Source organism: Myotis daubentonii, chromosome 18, assembly GCF_963259705.1.
Source record: "Myotis daubentonii chromosome 18, mMyoDau2.1, whole genome shotgun sequence".
Lineage (NCBI taxonomy): Eukaryota > Metazoa > Chordata > Mammalia > Chiroptera > Vespertilionidae > Myotis > Myotis daubentonii.
The window spans coordinates 40,887,347-40,903,832 of NC_081857.1; the positions used below are offsets into that span (position 1 = coordinate 40,887,347).

At 43.2% G+C, this 16,486-nt stretch overlaps 1 protein-coding gene across 1 annotated transcript in view; it reads left to right on the forward strand.

Moving 5' to 3' along the window:
- The window catches only part of COL11A1 (collagen type XI alpha 1 chain), a 143,226-nt gene that overhangs the window by 7,641 nt on the left and 119,099 nt on the right, over positions 1–16,486 (forward strand). Inside the window, exon 2 of the mRNA XM_059673716.1 lies at positions 14,612–14,779. Coding sequence (XP_059529699.1) covers positions 14,612–14,779 — 168 coding nt within the window. The remainder of the gene's footprint in view (positions 1–14,611; positions 14,780–16,486) is intronic.

A 16,486-nucleotide genomic window follows, 5' to 3' on the forward strand; every position in this document is an offset into this window, starting at 1 on the left:
TGTGTAAGCGCTTTCCATGCATTCCATGCTGACAACTGCCCTGCAAGTGCCCTCAGAGTAAAATCTCCCTTTTACCCACGAGGAAGTCAGCAGCGAGGTGAATGACTTGCCCGAGGTCACACAGCTACGGTGTGACAGGCCCAGGTTTGAGCCCACACAGTCTTGCTGTGGGTCCCTGTCCGTGTGGACTTCACCGTGTGCCCAAGGCTTCTCCGCAGCCTCCCCGGCTTCCCTCATGATGATGGCCCCGCGGGCTCTAAGATGAGCGCCCGGAGCGTGCAGCCGCACCGTCAACAGGATGTCACTTGTGTGTAGAACTTCAGTGCTATCGAGGAGTCCTAGGAAGAGGCCCTGGAGGAGGGGGTGCTATAATTCACCTCTGTCTGCAGAGAGCTCCCTGGTGGAGGCCAGATCACTGCTGTTATCTGTGGACCCACCTGATCCCCAGTGCTGGTGGGAAACCCAAAGGGGGCGCTGCTGGGAGCCAGCGCCTGTGGCTTTGTTCCTTTGATTCAATGAAGAAGAAGCTGATGGCTGTTCACCTGTTGGCTTGGTTGCACGAAGTAACAGGGACTCTTGCAAATTGCTTCCTGTTCTAAGCAGGACTCGCTGCTAGGAACACCAGGCTTATTCCACTTTGGGGGACTGATGTATGGGGAGTATGTTTATTACCTTCAGTGTGAAGGTGTCAGATCTGATTCTCTAGAAGCTGTTTGGAATGTAACCTTCTGGGAGAATGTAACTGAAAGATGCCTGGTATTTGTTGTTGTTGTTTGATAGTTTTTTGGGGGGAACCACCAATTATCATTATCTTAAAAATCACTCATTCACATGGTACTCTTCCTGTAGGACAGTGGTTCTCAACCTTGGCTGCACATTAGAATCACCTGGGAATCTTTTTAAAATCCTGATTTCTGGGCCTCAGCCTCTGGAAATTGTTTCTTTGTTATGGGGTGAGACCGCAACATTAGTAACAAAGAAACAGAATTTCCAGAGGCTGAGGCCCAGAAATCAGGATTTTAAAAAGATTCCCAGGTGATTCTAATGTGCAGCCAAGGTTGAGAACCACTGCTCTAGGAGTTGCTGGGGATTAGTTAGTGAATGTGGTTTGGTTTTATTTCTGTCCCCCAGTGTCTACCAAGATGCCAGAATACACAGTATGTGACACAGCCACTATTTCGTTATTAATTCTCTTCTCACTTTGCCCAGCGGCCCGGAGGAGGTGGCAGTCTGGTTAACCTGGAGTGGGGGGAGGGACTCCTGCTGTCACGCTGTGAGCAGTAATTAGCCCCCCACTCCCTTTTCCTTTACTCACGCTCTAAAAATGAGTGAATTGGCATTTCTCTCTCGCTTTCTGCATCTGGGAAACAGTTTTACGCTTTTCTCCACAGATGCCTCTGAATATTTAAAGCTACTGATGGACTGTCGTTTGCTTTAACATGGTAATCTGAGAGAAGGGGAAAAACATAGGGAGTGGTGTTTTTGTTTTGGCAGCAACATAAATCATCATTTCACTTGTCTACTGGTGAACAAGAAAGTTTAATCCAAGAATGATATCTGTAAAAGTAATAATTGGGAAAATTTCTATCATACTCATTTTTGAGCTTTTTATCTGTTTCGTATGCTATTAGGGATTGTCTGATTTTGCTTAATAACTGTTAGAAAGAGCAGCCTATTTGTACTTATTGCTTTATAATAATTTGGTAAATATTCTTCATGTTAGAAAGTGATTTGCATACTATACATATAATTCTATTACAAAGTGCCATCTTTAAGCAAGGAGTATATAGTTTCAAGTGCTGAATATGATTGATAGATAGTGGTTGTAGAATTGTTTTGGAAGAATGTATATATTTTTTATATTCTATTTCTATCCATTGCAATTTTACACTAAAATCAATAGCGTAGGGCCTGGCCAGTGTTGCTCAGTGGTTGAGCATTGTCCCATGAACCAAGAGGTCACCAGCTCAATTCCTGGTCAGGGCACATGCCTGAATTGTGGGCTCCATCCCCAGTAGGTGGCGTGCAGGAGGCAGCCAGTGATGTTTCCCTCTCATTGATGTTTCTATTGTTCTACTCCTTCTCCCTTCCTCTCTCTAAAATTCAATAAAAATATATTTAAAAAATAAAAATACTAAAATCACCAGCATGGGTGTCTTCATCTGTCTGATTGAGTGTGCCCCAAGGACGTAGAACAGAGCCTGCCACACAGGAAGCTCTCAGGAAGTCTTTGCTGAATGAAGGGAAGGTGTTAGTTGCAGCTCTCATGAATCGCTCTTCAATAACCTAATTAAAGACCTGAGTTGTGATATGAGATCATGTATACCAGTCACTGCCAGTGTCTACAGAAGTCTTTTCAACAGGTGTTTGCTGATACTCTGCTGATTTCCTGTGAACATCAATCTCTTTTTTGCCTCCAAGCCAGCTAGGATCTGCACCCTGAACACTCCCAACCTGCTCACCACTGCCTTTCACTCGGGCAGCATTTAGGCAGTAGCTCCCCTAGGAATACCTCTCCTCAACCAAGAAGCCTGGGGTAGTTGACCTTGCAGCACATCGAGAGGCACAGGGTACTTCCTCCAAGCTGGGGTGCTCATCACGGAGCATTGCTGGCGCTGAAATGAAAGCATCTTTTTAGTCCGTGTAAGAAATTCTGGCCCGAGCACCATACCTGCAGCACGGCAGATGGGCCATACACATTTCCTGACTGCATTAACGCGCTCCTCAGGCAGGCGGCGCCACTGAACCAGGAAGGTAGGGGGAAGCGGCCTGGCTAGATCTCACAGTCATTCCCAGCCCATCCCTGTGGATCTGGATGTAGGCGTTTTGTACGGAATCCGAGCGGTGTTTCATGATCATTTTGATACTCAGTCAAGGGTTTACAAACCTTTGGAACAGGAAAGAAATGTGCGCACAATGGGCACGGGCCTCGCTTCTGTACAGGCCACTGGACGTCAGCGAAAGGCTATTTGCCATGCTCAAATCATTCCATCAGTAAGTCTCCTTTTGTCTGACAGCAGCAGCTCTGCGTAAACGGATGTGAGGAGATCCACTGTGGTGTAGATGCTTCTCCAAACGCCCCTCCTCTCCTGGCAGCTGATGGAATACATAGATAGCAAGGAGAACCGCTCTTTCCACGTTACCGTCAATGGTTGGATTGGACATACAACTCTGCTTTACAATAAAGAGTTTCCTAACTTTGGCCACTTAGAAATCAGAAATGCCATTACTTTTCAGATAATACGTTGTCAGCGTTGGGATAGTATTTCTACTTTCAACTTTCAGTTCCTGTAAGCGTTTATGATAAGAGACAGTTCAGGATGGAGGCTGCTCAGTAACCATGAAAATCAAAGGCCGCTCTTCTCTGTGCTGCGTTGGGTGCCGTGACTCCGTAGAAGGCAGAGGCCAGTCCACCCTCATGGAGTGTGTCTGTTCCTAGGAGAGCGCTGTGGCTAGGGGTGCCGGCAGGGACCATATGACACAAGATCATGTGGATAGACTTTTTTGGAATCACATGACTAATTAAAAATACAGGGGGGTGTTGCTAAGTTGGCAGGATGGGTGCAGACTTTGACATCCAGCCATACCAGGTGGTTCCAGTTGATTGCGACCGTTGTATCCTCTAATAAGCAGGACGGGCCAGGCTGCTTTTGCTGGGATAGCCAACCCACGGTAAAGCCAGCCCTCTGACAATTAGCACCTTTAAGTGACACTTGATGGCCAACAGAGACTTGATAAAAATATAAATGAATATTCTTCCTATTTTGTGGGGGACTATGTTACCCGAACACGTGGACACATTGATAAACTCTGTTATAAGCAAGGAGGTAGCCCAGCATTGTTAAAGCTTGTTCTTGGTATAACCCAAATGATAGCATGCTTTAGATCAGAAATTGTAAACAGTCATTCTTGTCTCTGAGGATTAATAGAGTGGACCAAGATCTCTATGTTGATTATTAAGTCATAATGATTTCTTTCAGGGAAAGAATACAGTTTTAAAATAACCATGTCATTAAGTTAATTATAGCTTTCAATAACATTGACAGACTGTCCACGCCCTTAGTTTTATTTCTACCCCAGATCTTTCCTTGAACTTCAGACTCATATATTCACTCCCCTGCCTATCCAGCCATTTCCAAAGGCATAATGAAGGCGTCTCAAAATTAGCCTGCCGGAAACTGAACTGCAGAACTACCTCCTGAAACCTGCTCCTCTCGCCACCTTCCCCTTCTCAGCTGATGGCAATAAACTCAGTTGTGATGTTTGACCTAAAAAACCCAGAGGCAGCTCGGACTCCTTTTCGCTCCTACTCCACACACAGCCTATCGGCAGCTCCTGTTTGCTCCATGTTCAGAACATCTACATCCTCACCCAGTACTTGGTCTCTCCATCCAAGATAACACAGTTTGACACCTAGAAGATTGCAATTGCTTCCTGCCTGCTCTCTGATTCCCCTCTGGTGCTCCCTTCGTCCATTCTCAACACAGAGCCATAGTGGGGTCTAGAAAATCAGCTGGTTCATGTTACTCCCATCCCCTTAACTCCCAGTGGCTTTCCATCTCAGCTGCAATAGAATCCCAGCACCTTAATCCCACAGGCTCTATCCAATCGGCCTTCAACATGCTCTCGCCCTTGTTCCTCTGACCTCATCCCTTATACTTCTTTTGTGCCCTTTGCTGGAAACATATTTGTCTCCTTGCATTTCCTCCAACATCTGGGCCTACGCCTGACTCGGGTTCCTTTTACTTAGAATGCCTTTCAGTAAAAACAGCAGGGTTGCCCAGCCAGTGTGCCTCATTGGTTGAGCGGTCCGTCCTTGAACCAGGAGGTCACAGTTCTATTCTGGGTCCCGGGTTTCAGGCTCGATCCCCAGTAGGGGGCGTGCAGGCGACAGCAAATCAATGATTCTCTTTAATCATTGATGTTTCTATCTCTCCCTCTTCCTCTCTCTGAAATCAATAAAAGCTTATCTCAAAACAAAACCCAACAACAGCAGGCGCCTCTGAGGCCTCTCTAGACTGTGCTCAAACATCCCCTTCTTAATGGAACCTTAGTTATCTTTCTTATCTGCTGTCCATTCCTCTGCAGCCCTTCCTCTACTCATTCACCGATTTATTTTTCTCCTTTCTGCTAATCAAATATTTGTCATCTATAAAAAGGAATGTCCTATTTAAATGTATATAAACTGTGGAATGAGATAATTCTGGAGTACAAACATTGCCTTAAATTATTTGGGCAGCTTGTAGGCCATATTTATTATCCAAATGACTCCCATAGCTTTTCATTTCATTTTACATATTTAGTCATAGTCAGTATGGCCGCCTGGTTCCACATGATACATAACCGCTTTGCTTCTTTGATGGGCGCCAGCAGATGCCGTTGTGTGGAGGTCCTAGTCGCGTAGAGGTGGGCCTGGAGTTGGTGCTTTGTCCCCTGGTTCAGCAGAGCGGTGGTGGGTGTTATCTGGGAACAGATGGGAGATAGGCCGCGGCGGAGACGGAGAAAGCAATTGCAGGTGAGGTGCTGCAGGGAAATGAACGCAGGCTCATAAGCTCATCCACGTGTGGCTCCGGTCAGTGCTGCATCTCAGGCCTGTGTTTTAGGGTTTCTCCCAACCTCTGGAGAGCTCGGAGTTAGAAAAAATCCTCAACAAAACGGGCTGTGGCTGCAAGCGATGTTGATGGGAGTCACCCTCCATTAATTCCCCTTCAGAACACAGGGTGGGGCAAGAGTGGGTTTACAGCCCTGGCTGGTGTGGCTCAGTGAGTTGGGCACTGTCCTATGCATCAAAGGGTCACAAGTTGGATTCCCAGTCAGGGCACATGCCAGGGTTTCAGGCTCAACTCCCAGTCAGGGCGTGTAGGAGGCAGCCTATGGATGATGTTTCTCTCTCTCCCTCTCCCTTCCATTCTCTAAAATCACTAAAAACATATATATTTTAAAAATAGGTTTACAGGTGTATGTGAAACAGTTTATTCTTGTATTGTTATGGATTAATTATCATATTATTTCCCGTATGAACAACTGTAAACCTACTTTTGCCACACCCTATATTTCATTATGTATTTTTCCCCATGACCTTTCCAGTTTTGAATTTCACTATGTAACTATTTTTTTTAAAAATGGCATTTTCAGGGAATTTTATATTTACATTTAATCGTTTTCTGAAATGCTAGTTCCAATAGGCTTGGTAGGTGTTTGGTTTGATTAAATTAACCATAAAATTGCTACAACTCCCAGATTCTGTTTCATATTGTCTTTGTCCAAGTCATTCTCAGTTTGATGCTATTCTTTATTTGAATATCAAAACTCATTTTTTTCAAGATGCCCTTGAGCCTTGAGATGCTTATACTTATTATATTCATAGTGTTTTCTGTAGGAAATATATTCTCTAAACATAGGCTTAAAATGGAAAAAGCATTTAAATTTGTTACAGAACCCCTGTGGGGAAAATAAACTCTAAACACTGCCCATTAATGTAAACTGTACAACTCTACTCTTACATGCTTACAGTTTGCTAATGTTTCCCAGCAGTTTATTTCTCTCATTTTGCACTTTTTTTTTTTTTACTACAAAGATTAGATTACAGAAGACACCCAAAAAATCTGGTAAATTTTTTTTATGCTAAAAAAATTGCGTTGGGACATAGGAAATGTATATGATTTCCATGGATATTATTTGAAAGATGAACTTCCATACATTCTAAATATGGGAGAATACAGGTCAATACATTTTATCTCTTAATACTCCATGTTGGTTGATAATACAAGGCTGGTGTGCAGCATGTATGTGTTTGAAAATAAATGAAGGAATAGTACCAGAGCAAAGACACTATGATATTGGTTTTTTAAGACTTTTTAATACATAGCTCATATCAGGGTTACTGTGTTAAGGCTACAGTTATATTAATGTCTATGCAATGCCAAGAAAAATTATATAAAGGGGGAAATGCTAATGATGCCAGTGTATTAATGTCAAGGGTGGTATTGGAGAGTGAGCATGAAAACATAGATATGAGACTCATTGGGCTGTTTAAGCTGTTACGGTTCCAGGGGGCCTCCTGGGGTTGTATGTACCTAGGATGACATAAGAACACGCTGGGAAGTCCTGGCTGCTGTGGCTCAGTTGGGTGAGCGTCTCCCATGCACCAAAAGGTTGCTGGTTTGATTCCTGTTCAGGGCACATGCCCCAGTTTCGGGCTCAGTCCCTAGTAGGAGTCACACCAATCAGATCGATGTTGCACTCTTACATTGATGTTTCTCTCTCTTCCTCTCCCCCTCCCTCCCCCTCTTCCTCTCCCTCTCTCTAAAAGTCAATTTAAAAAAAAGCACTAACCAGTTTGGCTCAGTGGATAGAGCATCCGCCTGCGGACTGAAGGGTCCCAGGTTCGATTCCGGTCAAGGGCATGAACTTTGGTTGCAGACACATCCCCAGTAGGGAGTGTGCAAGAAGCAGCTGATCGATGTTTCTCTTTCATTGATGTTTCTAACTCTATCGCTCTCCCTTCCTCTCTGTAAAACATCAATAAAATCAATTAAAAGAAATAAAAGAGCATGCTGGGAGGTTGCTCTCGTTGCAGTTTTCGTGGATGACACGTCATGGACCTCCCAAGAGAGAAAACGCCCAGCCCTCTGCTCCACGGTGAAGAGGCCCAGGGCCTGCAGAGGAAGGAAGAACAGCAGTGAGGGACGGTACCTCTGGGTGCGCTCACCGGCACTGGCAGAGGTGTTCCGAAGGGGCATTTTGAAGAGACAGTGCCTTCTGGTGCTGCTTTATTGCATGCTTACTAGGTGTCCAAGGTCAAAGTGCCTTATGTCATTTAATTCTCAGAATGCGGTTAAGTTGAAGAAGCCGGGGCTTTGTGGGGTAAGTGTCTCACCCACTGTCACGCTGGTCATAGGTCCTGGGCTTGCGCTAGACGCCGGAAGTTCCAGCCGCAGACACAGCTCTTAATCGTTGTCTGGCCGCTGGCTTGGGGGAATCCTGAGTTTTACTCTTCATTAGGAGCCGTTGTGACTTGGAAATATAGAGGGTACTGGGCCTCTTCTCGCTCAGGTTAGATCAGCCCTGCACCTACTACCACGCACACACAGAGCGCTCCTGGCTGGCCACACTCAGGGCAGCAGAGCACTCCAGGCCGGGGTGTGTGTGTGTGTGTGTGTGTGTGTGTGTGTAACTCTTTCTGTGTTTCATCTTATTTTTATTTCTCTCCATGGTGTGCTTCACATGTGGCCTGTGGTGTGAGGTGCAAGGTGCGGGCAAGTGACCCCCTGGAAAGTACATACGTGCGTTAGAAAGGCCTCTTCGGACCCTTGTTCCTGCCGCCCCTGAGTCCGGTGGGAGCAGCGAGCCCTGGGAAGCTCGTCAAGGCGCTGTTTGTGACAGCCACTTCCAGACCTCCCTCCTCAGCCTGGGGGAGGCAGCTTCCGGTCTGAGGCAGGGCGTAGCTGCTGGTTCGTTTGTCCATTCGTTCATTCATTCACTCATTCATTCATATATCACTATTGATTATTTACTATGTGCCAGTTGCTATGTTGGTTATGAATACTATAGTGAATGTCAATAGTGCTGAGACTTGCTGTCAGAGAGTTATAATCATCAAGAGAGGCAAACATTAAATAATGAATTACAAGTTTAGGGAGAGAGAGAGACAGAGAGAGAGAGAGAGAGAGAGAAGAAATTTTAGGTGGTATAAGTATGAAACAGGGCAACATGATCATAATTTAGACATACACTGTGCCTGAGAACATGCAGCCTAGAGTGAAAATGAGATAATTAAGCAAGCCAACCAAGTAGAGTGTGGAGTTATCCAAGGGGAACATAGGGTCCGTGGGGTCATTTGAGACGGTCCCATAACCCAGCCTGGGAGGGATAAGTAATGATTTCCTGAAGGAAGTCAGGCTTGGGTTGAGATCAGAAGGTTGGTCAAGTCTGAGTGCACCAGGATTCAACCCTGGCTACCCACTCGACTCGCCTGGGAAACTTGAAAAACATACACATGACTGGTCCCCACCCCAGTCATTGTCGTCATTAGTTTGGATGTAGCACCCAGGCATCCACAATTTCCAAGTTCTCCAGGGGATTCAGATGACAGTTAGGGTTGAAAAATCAGCCAGCTCTCCTTAGCCAATGGAGGAAGGATTGAAAAGTATCCCCAGAAAAGGAATAATAAGAACATTAGAAGCTGGAAGGTGGTTATTATGGCAGGAGTGTAATATTTGGGGTTGGGGAAGTGAACAGGAGTCAGTGTGGACATCTCATTGGAGTGTGTGGCTATGAATATTCATGGAAGAGATGTGAGTTTGCTCAAGAGCAGCCATGGGGCCCCCAGGGAGAATTTGGGCATCTCAGCATATTCAGTGTTGATATCATATCCGGCAGCCATGAGCACTTTCATTTCCTTGAACTCCGTGCTGCCATTTTTTGATAGTTCTATCGCCTTCCTCTTCATTGATGAACTTCTACTCGTCCGTCAGGACTCAGCTCGCAAGGGCCAGATGGTAGATAGTTTAACTTCTGCGGGCCACACGGTCGCTGTCCCAGCCGCACAGCTCTGTCCTCGTTGGAAGGCAGCTATCGACAACCTGTGAATAAATGGCTGTGGCTACTACAGTAAAAACCTGTATTTGTGGATGCTGACGTCTTAATCTCATGCCATTTTCACGTGTCACAAAATATTATGCTGCTTTTAATTTTTTCAACCGATAAAAATGTAAAGCCTCTCCTATCTCATGTATCAGACAGCCGGGCAGTCTTCATCCACAGGAGTCGTCCCAGCCGCTGCTCTGAGGCATCGCTACAAATACCAACTCAGTCCTCTCAGAAATTCTTTTAGCTAAGTACTTCTGTTGTTCCTTTACAGATGTGCAAGCTGAGGCACAAGGCCCTCAGTCATGTGTCCAAGTCCCACAGTTGCTCAACGCCAAGATTTCACATGCAAGGCATGTGCATACACCTGCTAGTTAGCGGGCTGCTTTCAAGGGATTCAGGCAGCAGGCTGACATGCAGCACGGAGTTCTGCCAGCTCACTCCAGCTGTGGCATGCAGATTAATAAGAAAACCCAGGGACCCCTAGCCAGTGTGGCTCAGTGGATAGAGCTTTGGCCTGTGGACCAAAGGGTCCTGAGATTGATTCTGGTCAAGGGCACATACCTTGGTTGCAGGCTCCTCCCCGTCCTGGGCCCTGGTCGGGGCGAGAGCAGGAGGCAACCAATCGGTGTGTTTCTCTCACATGGATATTTCTCTGTCTTTCCCTCTCTCTTCCACTCTCCCTGAAAATCGATGGGAAAATATCCTTGGGTAAGGATTAACGACAACAAAAAAGAAAACCAGGGAAAAGAGTTAAATGGCTATTGCAGTAACACACAGGGCTCTGAGATCCCATTCTCCCATAAAATGAACAGTGAAAGTATACCACAGAAGCCAGGAAAAAGGTTTTGAACAAAATGCTCTTCTGATTGGATCCATCTGACAAGCGAATCATGACTTGCGCCATCTCTGTTGGCAGCATAGAAACAATTAAACTATTTAGGGCATTTAGGATTTGTCTTGACTATGGAAATTCTTATTGTAGAAATATTGAGTTAACTTAAAATAAATTCCTACTTTTAATTGTTAAACAGTTGCAGTTTAGGTAATAAAAAAGAATAGTTTCCCTGTGTGTGCACACATGCACACGTGTATAAAACCTTAGACCCATATTGTAAGAATTTGTTAAATGCTGTGATGATGAGATCGAATAAAAGGCAGATTTCAAAGTGGCTTAATATATTATCGATTTTATTTGAAAGGAAATACACACTGTAAGGCTTGGTTAACTGAGCTATATTTTTGTGACCTTAGAAAAGTAATCCTCGCCGAAACCGGTTTGGCTCAGTGGATAGAGCGTCTGCCTGCGGACTGAAAGGTCCCAGGTTCGATTCCGGTCAAGGGCATGTACCTGGGTTGCGCGCACTTCCCCAGTGGGGGATGTGCAGGAGGCAGCTGATCGATGTTTCTCTCTCATCGATGTTTCTAACTCTCTGTCTCTCTCCCTTCCTCTCTGTGAAAAAATCAATAAAATATATTTAAAAAAAAAAAAGAAAAAAAGAAAAGTAATCCTGCTGGCATCTCTGTTAGATGTTCCTATTTTTTAACTGTTTTTTGAAGAACTTCATCCTGTGTGTTTCTACAAAGACCCCCGTAAGGAAAAATAGAGCCCTTCCTCTGAGTCCTGCACAGGGAGTGTGTTTCCATCACAGCAGGCTCACAGTCGGCAGGGATCAGTGTGGGAGACCCTGCCCTTGGAGAGGGTCACCCCGTGAAAAGATAGTTTGGGGAGAAGGAAAGTTGTGGTTCATTTTATGTCGTGTTTACCTCTATACAGTTGGGACCGTGACCATGGGGCTGCCGCCTTTTCTTCTTAGAAGAATGACAGCCTTTATGGCTGAGTCCATGTCTCCCCCGGAGTCTTTCAACTCTGCAGATGTACTTTCCCTAATGGCTTCCACGCAAGAAGATAAGATAAAGTAAACAGATAAGGTGCTGTGGCTTGCGGAAGCAGCCTCCTCCAGAGTAAATCTATACCTTCAGCAGGCACCGAGTTTAACCTCAAGCAAATGTAAACATCAGGCATCAATGAATGGCCGCAAGATAATTCTAGTGTCTGATATTCACAGATTCCGTTTTGTTATGCAGCGTGTTTATTTCTGGGGTACAGCCACGAGGATGGGGGAATGAGAAAAGCCTAGATTTGATATTTGCACAGACCTTACATGCACTCTCTTCGTTTGCTTTCTGGTTCCCAGTCCCTTCCCCTGCACAGTGGGCATAAGAACAGAGCCCCGAATGGTTTGTAGGGTTACAGCCTGAGATAAATTCAGCCCAGTGATTGGCACATACTACACTCTCTGGACATGGCGCTAGGATAGTTATTGTGGTCTGAGTTCCGTCGTCGCAGAAAAGTAAAGATGAGTTCTCCTATTGGCTTAAAATCTCGGCCATCGCCAGCAGGGCTAGCGTAAAAAAATGTTCTTCACTGCTATTATTATTCTCTAGCAGGCTGAGCTACAAGGTAAGCAGATTTGATAGAGTTAATGATCCCTTGGAAACGCCTGCTTTCCATAGAGAAAAGGTGTTTTTAAGAATATTTGAAACACTATGTATGTACTCTACTGGATTGTATGTTGATGTTCATCCAGAAGCTTGATGGAATAAGTAGACGTCTTTACTTTGAAAGGAAAGGACGTTAGTTATACCATCAAAGGCAAAGTGCATAAAGCTCATTCACAGGTTTGTACACATGGAAGTCAGTGCCGCCCAGAATGTAATTAACTGAGGACATGACCAGATGCGCACTGCTCGCAGGCATCCCATCCTTCATGCAGATTCTAGAACAGACTGACCGTTATTGTAAGAAATATGAATGGAAATTGTAATTTTCAAAGAGCATCATGGTAGCAGTCACTCTACGTTCTGACTGTGATAAATTGTGGTGATGATATCTCCTGACTCTAAAGTAAGTCCCAATTTCATTCTCATTAAGTCCTCCCAGAAATAGCGAGTTTATGTTTTGGAATTTGATGGAGATGCTGTTTTTTTTGACTAACAACTGAAAGTTTTCAAAGCAATGATATTGGTTCTCATTTTCAACCAGAACTGATTTCTTTCCCGTCTGAACAAAACAAGGCTTTGCGAATCTACTCCAATAGAGATACTGCCTCCTATTACTTACTAAGGCATAAATAGAGACTTTTTCATTAGAATCTAAATACGTGCAATAAGGAGTATGTCTCAGACTCACTGATACACTGGCTGGCACATGGCCTTCTCTGAAATTTATAATTTTTGAATAAAAATAGAGAGCCAATAGCACATTGAGTAATAGATTCTGAAGTCTGCTTTTATCACAACGCTACAGCTCATGATTGCTGGTTTTACTTGCTCAGTGAATTACTAGTAAATGAGACTTGGTGGTGGATCAGGAAATTGGGGGCATCTAAAATATTCATTTGTCCTTTTATGCTTGGCTTACTTCATAGAGTGCTGTGTTTTGAAGTTCATCTATGTTGTAGCATGTATCAGAACTTCATTCCTTCTTCTGGCTGACTCATGTTCTAGTGCATGAATATACCATTCTGTTCTAAACTTGGGTTATTTCCACGTTTTGACTATTGTGAATAGTGTAGCAATGAACATTGACATACAGGTGTCTGTTTAAGTTCCAGCTTTCACCATTTTGGGTGTATCTCTCAGAGTGGAATTGCTTGGTCATATGGTACTTCTATGTTTAGTGTTTTGAGGAATATTTTATGATTCCACTTATATAAAATATTTGAAATAGGCAAATTCATACAGACAGAAAGTGGAGTAGAGATTACCAATGGCTTGGAGGAGGAGGAAATGGGGAGTTACTGCTTAATGGATCTAGAGTTTCTGTCTGGGGTGCTGAAAAAGTGGCGGAAATAGTGGTGATGGCTGCACAGCAACATGACTATAACCATGCTACTCAACTGTACACTTTCAAATGGCTAAAGTAGCAATTTTGATAATATATATAATCATGACATGTATAAACGAATAGTATAGTAGACCAAAACCAATGAATCGGACACTTTAAATGCCTGGTATTGAATTATATTCCAATACAGCTGTTTACAGCATCATGTTTATCTGAAGGGGAAGTCTAAGGTTCCGAACTTATTTTCTTCTGGTCATCTCATGGCAGCCGGAATGAACTGGATTTGGAAAATTTATGCTTCTGCCAACAAATAGGCCTGACCCTACACCCCGAGACTACATAAAGTGGGGAAGGGCAGGACTGCTCATCGCCAGGGGCTGTAAATCTAAATATCAAAGCATGAAGCAATGTCCATGCAGTTACTCTGGCAAATTTCCGTGGTGAAAGTCAGCAAATTATACGTCCGTACATCCAGGCAGGCGCACAAAGCACAGACGCACGCATATCCAAGCAAGTATAGGCTTCTAGAAAGTACTTTGTGAAGAACTAATAGCACAAAGCACTCAGAACAAGGGCATTCTGTTCTGTTACTATTCTTTTACTGTCTTCTCTTTGTACACACAATATGGCTTACTAACTGCTCATTTGCAGTATTTATGCATCACATTTATTCTGAGTTTGAATCTTCAAAATCACCTCTGTTTAGATTATGAGTAGTTGCATAGTAAATCTGTTAGAAGTTAATGGAACATGACAGATGCCGGCTTTCACTTTAATGCCAAACAATGCAATTATTTAGAATAATTAAAGATTTTATAAGTTGAAGTTGTGGTGCATCAGAATGTCTGCAAATTCATATACAAGTCACATTAAATTCTAAATCTACATGTACACACGCATAAATATTTATATAAAGAGTAAATATTCTGCTTTGCTCTGGATCGTTTGGTTCCTGCGTAGAGATCTTTTGTATTTGGGGATGTTTTGGTTATTCTTTACCTGCCACCCCACTCCTCAGCTCCCCACCAAATGTTAGGGAAGCAGGACAGGTGATAAACAGATGTTGTAGGTGGAACCGCAAACGACTTCCTCTTTTTAAAAAAGAAATACTCATTTTTGTATTCGGTTGTTTTGTTCAATTATATTTTTCTTATTTTTAACTTATTTTTTCAGCTGCTCCAGTTGATGTACTAAAAGCTCTAGATTTTCACAATTCTCCAGAGGGAATATCAAAAACAACGGGCTTTTGCACAAACAGAAAGAATTCGAAAGGGTCGGATACTGCTTACAGAGTTTCAAAGCAGGCCCAGCTCAGCGCCCCGACAAAACAGCTCTTTTCAGGTAAGTTCACTGCATTACTATGGCTACCACTATGTTACTTCTCACTATTTCTTTTTATCCTACTTTATAATGCACGAGTATGGTGGGGAAGATATCATTTTTATGTATCAGACAGCAAATAGATGGTGGTCACCAAGGCAACAAGGAACATAATGATTTTAAATATATATTTTTATTGATTTCAGAGAGGAAGAGAGAGGGAGAGAGAGAGAGATAGAAACATCAATGATGAGAGAAAAAAAATCATTGATTAGCTGCCTCCTGCACGCCCCCTACTGGGGATGGAGCCCACAACCCGGGCATGTGCTCGGACAGGGAATCGAACTGTGACCTCCTGGTTCATAGGCTGACACTCAACCGTTTGAGCCACACTGGCTGGACTAATAATGATTTAGTAATTGCCAATTTTAACTCAGCACATTCACAGAAGATATGCTAATGAGAAAACCTAATAAAGCTATTTTATTTCAAGATGACAAAACTTGAAGCCAACATTATGTCTAGCTCACTTTTGCATAGAATCACGCAGAATTTACTTATTGGGGAGAACGGAGCAACTTCACGTTTCATGCCTACCCACGTACAAGTTCACCTGCGAGGTGGTTTCAGTTCTGTTGCTGAACTACATTCTTAGGGAATTCTCTCTGACATAGGCAGTTGCAAACAATCTTGAACAGTTTTATTTTTAAAATTTTTTCTTGTACAAACGTTTTCTTACCGACATACATTTTTTCCCCAAGAAAAACGATTTTAAATATAATGTTACATGAATTTTGAACAGTTTTAATTAGCATCTTTTTTAGAGAGAAACTAAGGTGGGTTGCCTAGGTTAGATTGACATTAAATCCTGATTTCTTAGATAACTGTATTTTCTTTTTTAACAATAATCTTTAAGGTTATTGCTCTATTTTAAATTGGGAAATGCCTTTATAATTAACAGCTTTTACTCATTAGTGTAGTTAGAAAGCGACAATATTCAAAGGTACTGCTGTACAGATTGGATGATTAAATTGTAATTTTTTAAGTCTGATATAAATGTTATTTCCTAAAATTCCCCTTCCTCTCTCTGTGTAGACTTTATTTTATATACATTTTCTTTGCTTAACTGTCTGACATATATTTATGCTGTTCATTTAACTAATACATTCATTGACTAAATGCTTTCTGAGCACTGATACGGATCTTCCCCCAGGCAGGATATTTGGGATATGATGGTGGGGAAGGGGAGGAGATAGTCTGCCCTCTTGAATTTACCATCAAACCTGCCAAGTGTCTAACAGTTCTGGTTTATAATGACATAAGCTTTTTTTTATTAGTGGAACTGCTCTGTATGGTTGGAAAAACTGATCAGAGACTCTGGCTTTCAAAAGGATGACTGAGAGAAGATATTTACACTGTGTTCGTACCCTGCCTCGTTAGAGAGATGAAGGATGGTCTTGGATGAGGCACAGGCAGCAGATACAAACCTGGCACCAAAAGTGGGACTTAAGTGCTTTTAAAAGTGCCCACTGTGCTTGATATTGTACTTGGCATCATGATCTCGCTTCCTAACTTTTTATTTAATTTTATTTAATAACTGCTTTAAATGAGTGGCTTTAAACTTGATATAGCTTAGACAGCTATTGCAGAAAAAGCTTAGTAGAGATTCTTCTCTATTTGTTTTTAATGTTTTAAATTGATTTGAGAGAGAGAGAGAGAGACAGAGAC